We start from the raw sequence: 11,167 nt of genomic DNA on the forward strand, positions 1-11,167 counted from the left end.
ACCTAGAACTAGAAAGACACTAAGAGAATACCAAGATAACACTTAAACAAATCATGGGAGTGTTGAACATTTCTTTTTGGTTTACCTTAACAAAGTTGTTTACTGATTTAATTAATACATTAATTGTTAATGCGTAAGCCAATCTTTGAATGATCACATGATTCTTTGTCATGTCAAAAATAAAAATAAAAAGAGTACTTTAGTGTTTAAGAGAAACTTATTAGACACAATAATGACTTCTAGTATTACTTAATTTATTATGTATGGTGCTAAAGTATTAATTTAATTATTTTTAGAAGTTTAAGTTTTTTGAATAAGCATTGAATTTAAGGACAAAGATCCTCCAACCGAGTTTATATGAAAGTCGAATATCCATTAAGCATATGAAAAACATATATTTTTCTTAATAACATTAATTTCATTAAAAGAGTTGGAAAATTTTTATTAAAAAATCATGTGTTTTTCAAATACTAGGAATATATGACATTTTTTAATGGAATGTATTTGAAGAAAAAACTTTGTCATTGGTTTAGAGTTTGTTTGGTTTTGCAATTTCATAATATGCGGTTTGAAAACGGTGATTTTTAAAAGAATAATGTTAGGTATTATATCTTTCTCCTTTAATTATCAAACAATGTTGACGAGGCACTTATAATCAAACCCAAATTCTTTGCCAAACAAGGCCTAAATGAAAGATGTGATTTTGTTTAAAAATGTATTTTTTACGCGAACTAAATAGATTTTTTTTTTGATATGTCTGCACAAGAGGGGGATTCGAACTAGTAACTTCCGCTTCATTAGGCGTGGTCCCAGCCGATTGAACTACCTCTTTGAGACAACTAAATGGATTCTTAATATGATATCAAAGGAATGATGTCATAGATAGGCCTTGAATGTTTGATTTTTATATAAACATCTATGATTTGTAACCTCGTAACTTTAGTTATGATTTTTCAGAGCTGTTTACTCTGTGATGTAAAGGCATATTTAATACAAAAAAATAAAATAATAAATAAAGAGAATTACTTGGATACATTCCCCAAAAATAAAATAAAAACCATTAAATGGGGAGAACCCTAATCCTTATCAGAGTAATTCCTCAGCTGCAAGCTCAACTGTATAAATTAATGATACAGGGATTGAGATTCCTTTACAATCTCTTTTACAATGCATGGTAGGATATCATCCAATGAACATGTGATAAATAAATAATCAATTTTAACTCTTAAATAAAAATTAATTAATTAAAATTAAAGGAATTGAAAAAAATAATAAATTTTCCCCCAATGTGAACGCAGCCAAAAGGGCACTTTCCCAGCCAGATCCAGAAGGATACGGAGACTTGGGGAGATTCCAGTGATGCCCTTTGAATCTCACAAACAACCAGAACCACAAAACGGTTTCCTATTTAGCCCCCATCTCTGAGCTTCTCTGTGCTCTGAAGTGAGGGAGTGAGGGAGCGATCACTTCAATTGGCTCAGTGCGTTTGGCTTTTTGCCCATCTCAGGTATTATCCATATTCTTATCCATTGGAAATTGGAATTTGATTCAAGGATATTTGTTCATGGAGATAATTTTTCCATGGAGGTAATTTTCCGGGAAATGTAGAGCTAATTGAGGCAACATGCTTAATTTTTCCTGAGAATAAAACGTTTGCTTTTTCCGACTGTTAATTTCTTATCCTATTGCCATCAAAATCGTACGAAGATTGATTTTTTCTTCACGTAATTTCATAATTCCGTTGTTGAATCAAAGTCTTTTGAATCCGATGGATTAAATTTTTTTCTTATCGTAGTGTGTCTCACTTTTTTTTTTTTTTTTTTTAACTATCCGATTTTTTTTTTTTTTTTTGGTGGGACTGAAACTTCTATCCTGTGGTTTGCAGGTAGTCAGCGAAGTTTCTGTTGGCAACAATGGCTGTTTCCGTGAGATTAATGGGTCTGATAGTAGCATTTTGTGGTGCAGTTTCCTTCATATTTGGAGTTGTTGCTGAGAACAAGAAGGTAAAATGTAGATGATGTTATAGAAGAATTCATTAATGTCAATTTAGCAACCTCGGACAAAAAATTTGAAGCCCAGATTCCAGAATAATCTTCTTTCTTGAAAATAGATGCCTATTTCGTTTTTTTTTTTTTTTTTTATATAATTATTTGGAGTTTAATTAGTAAAAAATTTATTACAGTTCAATATAAGTATGAAGAAAGATTTGTTCAAGTATTTTGATCAATACCTAATCATTGTTTTGATATATATATAATTCAACTAAAGTCAGTAGATATTAGTGGGATTCATTAATATTGTTGAATTTCTGAGGGATATAAAAGAATTTTGGAGACTTCGGGGTTCATGGCCTTCCTGGCCTCCTCGCCACTGGGTATGATGGATAATCTGGTGTTTCTCTTGAAATTATTAGTTTCATTCAAGTGCTTGAGTTGCATCAAAGTTATTGAGCCTTTATACTGTGTATAAGCATATAATGCCTGCAGAAATCGCCAAATTGTCCACTAGCATTTCCACTTGAATTAATTTGTTTCAATTTCCTTAGACACCAGGTTTGCATGCTTAGGAATCATGGATAGTAAAATAATTATGGAAATAATAACTGTGTATGAGTTTCAAGAAAAATTTGATGGGAACTCATAATTCTGAACCTCATTTAGCTGAATGAAGAATATTTATTACTGTCCAAGCAAGTGTCTTACATGGTTTGACATGAGTGTTGTAAACTACGAGTGTCAGTGATGCAGTCAGAGAGCAATGATAGATTTGTCTCCCTGTAACCGCCATAATTTTCAATAAAATTGATGTATCATCTTTCTAATGGTCATAGTTTGCTGTCTGTGTCTTTGTTCAAGCATATAGCTGGAGGCAAGATTTTTGTGCTTTTTACTTCCCTGTATCAAAATTCAAGTTTCAATAGTTCCTACTTTGTAGCCCCATATGCCCTCTTTATAAATTTATTTCACTTTATTTTGTTACTCAGAGAAATGCTTTAAATTACATTTTATAGGAGTCCAAGAAGTGGTGCACAACTTGCTCTGACCTTTAGTTACTTATTTTTATGCTTTGAATGATTTGTCCATTGAAGCTAAATATTCTCCATTCTTTTAATGGTTATATTGTTTCTTGGTTGCTGTCTGAATATTCGTCTTGTTCTCTCTGATCTCTGCAGCCAGCAGCTGGAACTCCAATAACAGGGAAAGGTGTTGTTATCTGCAAGTACCCCTCTGATCCAACTGTCGTTTTGGGGTATTTGTCTGTAGCATTTCTCATTGCTACTACTGTGGCTGGGTATTTGTCTCTGTTTTACCCTTACAAAGGAAAATCTGTTCCACAAAGTGCCTTATTTAGAAGCACCAGTTTTGTTGTATTCTTCAACATTGCTATGTAAGCATTCTGTTCTCAGTTCTCACTCTCCCATATTTTTTGATATTCTTATTCTGATATCTTGAAGAGACGAGCAGTATTCATGCTCATTTTTCATCCTTTAACACACATGCATGCACTAAATTATTATGGGAGAGTGAATTATTGAGGAAAAGCTGCTCTTCATCTGAATCATTATCACTTTTGAATGTCAAAAGGAGGTGCAGTGCCAGAAATGATTTATAATTGAAGTTGACCAAATACCCAGAAACTGGGGTATATTTTCCAGTAGGTACATGTGTGTGTGGTCGTTTAATCTTGGCGGTCCATAGGGATTGTGGTGTCAGTTTCAACAAACAATGATAGTAGGTTTTTGTTATAATATAGGCAAATGTGGGTTAAGAAAGTTTATATTGTAGCTGTTTTAATGTCTCTTTGCTGCCTGTAACTGTCAAAATCTACAGGGAAGGCACCCTTCCCCCTACTCACCAAAAATTATATAAAAGAGGAGATTTGAAACCTGCCCAACGCTAGGTTGGATGAGAGGACCACCTTTTTTTATTGCTTGCCATTTTAGTTTGGTGGCAATCTTCTTGCGGGAAATCTACATTTATATGAAAAGCAGATGCTTATCTTTCATCTTTGGAGATAATTATTTCATTAATATAAATGAAAAATATACAATAGAAAAGTAAAAGGTACTGCCATTGAATTCGCTGTAATGACAACAGAACCTGACAAGGTGCTTGGACTGATGAACTAGTCTCCCAGCTGATCCGCTTTTTGGATCAAACCATTGGAAAAACTAAACTTTGTAGCCTTGTTAACTGTCTTTTTCATACGTGAAATGAATTGTTTTTTACATCAATTATACCTTGAAGCCATTGAACCTATTAGCTTAACATTCCCTTTGCTCCCCATTTTACTATTAATTATTATTGAGTTATTGATTACCAATATTATTATGCATATTTACATCAAATGTTTGTGCAATAATTCTCTACTTTCTGATGGTCCGACTTGTTTCCTACAACTAAATTAGTGTCCTGTCGACCCAACTCTTGACCAGCTCACTATTTTGGCTGTGACTGGGATTTTGACTTGATAGCCTTTGTAAGAGTCATGTTTAATGTGGTCTGGCGGGCATTTTTTCAATGATTGTCTTGGGACTGTAGATGTCTCACTTTGTTACTTCATTATATTGGAGATGCAATTTCCTGTTTAAATTTCTTGCTCTCTCTTTCTTTAATGAAATGGGTGACCGGTAACATTGGTCAGATTTACTACTGGATTAGCTGCAACAATGCTATTATGGCCAACAATCCAAGAGCAGATTCACCAAGCACGCAACATTCATAGCAATCTCAACACGGATTGCCCGACTGCCAAGACTGGTCTCCTTGGTGGTGGCGCTTTTTTATCCCTGGATTCATCGCTCTTCTGGCTGGTTGCCCTCATGTTAGCCGACAATGCTCGCGAGGATTACCTTGATGAAACAGGAAAGGATGGTGTGGCTGAACAACAAGATCAGGTATACATAGATGATTATGATACACGTCAACCCGCCAAGGGCAGTGTGTGAGGTGTTGTGCTTTCGCTTTGGGTTTAGGCTTCTTCTCCATATCATGCATAATGAACAACGTTATGTAATTGGTGTTGGATTGTAAATATTGTCTTAAGATCATTCTGCTTTCATTTGTCTTCTCTATTAAGCCGTAGACTGGGTTCTACTTTGTTGCATGATAACTTCTATAAAGGTGGAATCTTAACTGTCTCTTCTTACTTTTCTTTCCTCTATGGGTTATATGTATATATATCGACCAATTTTATTTTTATTAGTGATCTGCTATGCTTGACCAACTTGTTTATTCTGCTTATGAGACTTTTATCCGCATCTGGAAAAATCATGAAATGACAATCACTTGATCGTGTAGGCCACTTTTCTGGGATAAGATTATTCAAATTTTGTTTTATTGCGTCTAATGGTGTATATGTTGCTATGTCTTTTAAAAATTTTAGATGACATGGCATTGTATACACTATTAACTGCAATAAAACAAAATCTGAACTATAAAATGGATCATCTCTCTATTTCACTTTTTTGGGTTTTAAATATTGATCAATACTTTGGGAATAAAATTAATTGTAGGGCACTATTTTGAAATTACCTTTCTGGTAGGTATACACTTATGATTATGAATAAAAGGGCTCTCACTGCAAGTCTCAGCTCGAGAATCCTTCTTCTTTCCTCTTGAGTTCCTCCCCCGCGAGAGTCACTTCTCCCTATCCTGTGAAAGTCCGGTGTAGGAGGAAGTTACCGTGAGAGTCACAAAGATTTGTGTTTACAAATGACTCATTTAATAATCGAGTCAAGCACAAGTCGAGCTTATACGAGCTGAACTCGAGTTTGCGAACGGCTTCGCTCATTTACACTCTTAATTGGAAGTCGTACAATTTGGAAACTGCCTACAATTTCAACAATACCATCTTAAGAAAAAGCTTTCACTTCAGCTAAAATGGGGCAAACAACTACCAACACATTGTCATTTCCTGCTTCAATAGTTTACTTTCTAGGCTATCAGACCATTCACAAAGAAACCTGACTGAAATCGACAGGAAAAGGGCCTTGGAATATCCAAGCATTTTTATATCAAATTGATTAAATACCTGAGATGGTTAAAGAAATTAATTAGTTTACAAAGAACAGGACAGAAGCCCCATTTATATCAAATTGATTCCATTTCCTTGTAAACAGGGAAGAGATAAAGCTTAACTCTAAAACCATGTGGTAGGCTGAGGAGTGTTTTTTGTTTTTAAGAAAAATTACACTTTATCCCTCCAAAGTTTGAGGCGATTTTCAATTCGATCTACAATGTTCTAATTTTTGCAATGCACCCTCACTATTAAATTTTTGCAATTTGACCAATCTGTCAGTCAAAACCGTTTTGACTGACGGAACAGTAATCACGTGACTCAGCACGTGATCACTATTGGCATTTTGTTCCCCAAAATGCCCCCATCCCAAGTTACAATGCACGCACGCCTTGTTGCCCTTGCCCAAGTGACTATGCAAGAAGAAACCGAACCAAGTCTCGGAAAATTTGTACTGCAACATCCATTACAAAAATATATATATTTTTGTCACGGACCGTTAGTGGCGTGTCAAGGGTGTTAACACGTTACTAACGGTTAGTGATGTGTCAATGGTAACGTGTTTGATAAGTTAAAAAATTAGTCGTAACTATTAGAAATGTAGTAACATGTTATATTTTGACACGTTACCATTTAGTAACGTGTTAGTTTTGACATGTTACCAATATTTTGGTAACGTGCTAGTTTTGACACGTTACCAATATTTTTGTAAGGTGTTAAACTTGACACATTAAAAAAAAAATTTAACGTGTCATCATGACATATTACCAAATGGTAACGTGTCATAATTGACACGTTACAAAATTTTTATGACACGTTAAAATTTTTTTGTAACGTGTTAAATACTTTGACACGTCACCATTTGTGGCAGGATTTTTTTTTTTTCCTCATTTTTTCGGGTTGTTATACCCGAATTTAGGAGCCGCCACCTGATATATGAGTTACACTAACCTAACTATCAGAACTTATCGCAAACTATCCATCAATCTAAATATAATAATCCAACTATATATATAAACAATCCAATTACCACAAATATATACATCACAACCAGTACCTATCACAAATAATCAAACTATAAATATATATACATCAACAAAACATAGGAAATACAATATAACTTACATTATACACGAATACAAAAAACTTACTTAAGTCTTAAGTTATACACAAAAAACTATCAAACAAACACTAGTCCAGTGAAATCCGAGTGAATATCATCATGATCATTATCTCCCGACTTCTCTACACTAACTGCAAATGATAAAACAAACAATCAATCAGCAAATTGACACTTGTAATAAAATCTTATCAAGTCCTAAGAGATGAACAACGTCCAAGTAAATTCATCATACTCAATCATATTCAGGTTTAACAAATCGAATGATTGTCGCATAAACAACTTCAACATATATATCTATACGACCTACGCACAAACACATATACATCTATATATATGTTTATTCAATGAGGCGGTTTCAACAAATATAATAAGATTAAATATGCAAAGCTCCAACCACAACCAAACCAACCAAGAACAACAAAGTAGATTATTTTGAGTTAAGTATATACGCTATTCGATTATTATATATTGCATTTTTATTAAGTCATATATTGATATATATACTCATGGGGCTGCTGAATGACAGGTATAATGTCTTGACAAACGAGATTTCTGTCCAGCCGGCGTCCGGTGTTGGCTTTCATTGTGATCGTCGTCCTCAGCTTTTACTCTTATGTCATCTACACATATTACGTTGCAATTGTGTTATATAGATGCATGTGTCGCATAAAGATATGAACAAAGTTTATTTATCGAACAAAATTACTAGCCATTTAAATGATAGTTATCTCTTAAGATAATTGTGTTACTAAAAGAGAAACAATAAGAATATAGTGTTACCTGATCGGCTATCCGCTGAGGATCTCACAATCACACGGGATGGAGACTCCGCGTCTTGGGGAGCCCTGATAGTCGTCACCTCCGGCTCGGAGCTCATACATCTCGAGCCCTCAAGGTTGCGAAACCGGGCCTCATACGCCGCCATCTGTGTAGCAATCTGCGAGGCCATTTGCGTAGCCATCTGCTCAGTCACCTGTGCGGTCACCGCCGCAGTAATCTCCTCCCTCTGCTAGGGCAATATTGCATTCATCTACCTTTTATGCTTCTCCCTCTCAACTTCAATGGCTTTTTCAACTTCAGCACACGAGACCATCGAGCCGCCAGGGTTTTGCGATCGTGCTTGGGACGGTGTATAAAATGAGTGGATGTTGCCGCGCATAGGTAGAATATGCTTAGTGACCCTTCGAACATGACCCGCATATTCAGGCTTATTGCCATGCGCCTAGGCGTACGCGTCGTTCAGTGTCCACCGAATTGTCCCTATCTACCAGTTTCGTAGGGTCAGTTTCCAATAGCTCCTCCATCCTTGCTTGTGCGTTACATTACACATGATCATCGTTATATATATAATTGTTAATCCTCAATAAGTTAATACATAAATTAAAATTCATGATAAGGCGTAAGGAACTTACAATTCTCTCTGTGACCACCGGATTTGGGCAGCTACCATCTTTCTTTCTATGAGTCTTGATATAATTCCTCGCTTGCGTAGGAGCCCTATCAAAAATAATTACCTGCAATAAGTTCAAATCATCAATGAAACATTCGTACATATATTACGCAATATATGACATATGTATATACATATGGTAAATTAGAGTAGTACATCCTCATGTGACACCTTTGCGAAGCTCTTCGAGCCGGTGTAATGTGATGGTTGATTCCATGCTCGTATGTCTCTCATGTGCTGAACATATTCCTACGAACACAACATGTAGACATTATTAATAGTTGAGCCATCGAACAATTACAATTAATGAAACACAAATAGTTTGAAATTGTGTCTTACTTGATAAGTGGGATCACACCATTTCACCAACAATTTTTCCACGTCTGCGGGGTTGTACTTTGCAATGGTCTGCCCCATCCTCGTCACCACTGTCATAGGAGTATCGCCGCACTGAATGTTGAGCTTATTCTTTAACTTGTGTCTCAAAAGCTTCAACCTCTCGCCCATGTCTTTGAACGCGTCTTTTTTAATTGCCGTCATATCTGACCCAGGCATGATGTAAAAGTAATTTTGCATCAGTTAAAAACTTGGGTATTAAAGAGCTGGTTGTTTTACAAAATTTAATATAAAAAAGCTACATATCATAAATTAAGAACATCTAATCTACATTTACCATCAATAACTCAAATAAATCCTCCTTCGTATTTTCTGGTACCTTCTTCCAGTCGTCGGATAGCCTAATAAAGGACCCGCTTTTAGCAATCTTGTCTATCATCCGTCTAAATTTTCCCTCGCTTCGTCCTACGGGCTCCCATGCGCCATTATACTCCATAACGATCATTTTCCCATCGGGAATGTCCCACAACTTGTACGAGTCATTTATGATCAACATTTCAAATTTATCCTCGCGATTTGCATTGATGTTTAATTAACACACAAATGGTGAAATAGATATTATTTGAGTTTATCTACTAACTACATGTACCATCATACATAAATATGTACATATTTATGGTTCTGAATAGCATACATACATACCTATCGTCCGAACCTAGTCGATATCCAATACTGGCGAAGCAGGTCATCATGCTGTTGACCGTGCGCGTCACCTATCCCATCATCTAAGTCATCGGGGGCCTGTGTCTCACTATCATCCTCACGTGTGCTGCTATGTGGTGGCCGGTCAAAATAGTTGTGTGGCAATAAACCCAACTGGGTCAATGTGAGTAGTGGGGATAACAAACACGGGGATTCGTTCGGGTCGTGAGGAGTAGGCTTATATCGATACCCTAGGTGGGTAAGGCTTGTCAGACAGGATGGGTCAGGAAAATTGGGCCTAGATCAATCGAAGAGCCGGGAATGTTGAAGACATAATCGTCTGTCACAGTTGTCTGCCCTTCCACATGCTCTGAAAGTATCGGTCGATATCCTGATTGCTGTCTCAGAAGCATAGCAGTTTCCTACGACTCACTGTTAATAAGGTAATGATGCGATATCGACTGATGGTTACCCGTAGTTTGCCACCTAGAAGATTGTGCCTTCTGTCCTCTTGTCTTCCCCCAAGTACTCATATCAACTTGCAAAATACACCACGCACCCAATTAATTATGTGTATAGTGTAAGAAATATTCATAGCTTATATATTGAACAATTGACAATCAATGTACAAATAAATAACAACAAACCAATCAATGTACAATATTTAATTCGTATGGAATGACATACGCTTCGATTGGTGCTAAGCCGGGTCAGGCGTATTGGATGTCATCATGCAGATTGTACTGGTGATTATTCTTTAATAGGAGTGGCTCACACTCGTGATAGTTGGCATGATCATCATGAGATCCTTGACCCTAACCAACGTCGTAGATGTTTCTAAGTTTAGTCCTCATAGCGCAAACTTAATCTGGGTTCCTTTCATCTTCGACGTAAAAAACTTGTTACACTTGGGAAATTAGTACATACAACTCATTACTAATTAGCTCCCCCCTATGGATAAGGTTTTTGAAGTTGACAAGCGTTAGGCCATACTCGCTCTCCTTGTATCCCCTGTCCCTTGTGTTATCCGCCCAATCACACTTAAACATAACATACTTCGTCATGTCGTAATACTTCACCTCAAGTATTTGATTTAGCTTCTCGTAGTATGTTTCGTCATCAACAGTCAGAACGCATACGTCACTATTCTGAGACCTCTTTCCCAAATCATGTGAGACAGTGCAAAAGAACTTGCTATTGACCACATATCTGTTATATTTGACTGCTGAGATCATCGGCCATTTACAATGCATTACTAGTTTGTCACTCATATCCTTCCTGCGTCGATCGTTCAAACAATCGACCTACGAGTCATATACAATGATGAAGTGTAGTTAGTGCGGTGAGGAAATATTTTAGAATTTACTAGGTGTGCATGACATTAGTCTTACATAGTCACGATACCAATCGCAAAAATGCTGGGTTTCAACCTGATTGTTCGTCGTTCACCCCCTATTTGCAGTTTGCATAATCGAATCTGTTAGTTTTTGTGTTGTCTTAATTCAATTCCAAAATACATAGGTTACAGTTCACGGGCT

The 11,167-nt window shown here is 36.2% G+C and overlaps 1 protein-coding gene across 1 annotated transcript; it reads left to right on the forward strand.

Moving 5' to 3' along the window:
- The first annotated feature begins 1,296 nt into the window (after positions 1-1,296).
- On the forward strand, positions 1,297-5,140 carry LOC132190103 (uncharacterized). The gene is made up of 4 exons (XM_059604989.2): positions 1,297-1,507; positions 1,886-2,003; positions 3,173-3,387; positions 4,645-5,140. Exons 2-4 carry the CDS (start codon positions 1,914-1,916, stop codon positions 4,946-4,948), a joined length of 609 nt encoding a protein of 202 aa, XP_059460972.2. The 5' UTR covers positions 1,297-1,507; positions 1,886-1,913; the 3' UTR covers positions 4,949-5,140.
- Positions 5,141-11,167: the final 6,027 nt, after the last annotated feature.

The sequence above is a fragment of the Corylus avellana genome, chromosome 9, assembly GCF_965113065.1.
Source record: "Corylus avellana chromosome 9, dhCorAvel1.hap1.2, whole genome shotgun sequence".
In the NCBI taxonomy this organism is placed as follows: domain Eukaryota; kingdom Viridiplantae; phylum Streptophyta; class Magnoliopsida; order Fagales; family Betulaceae; genus Corylus; species Corylus avellana.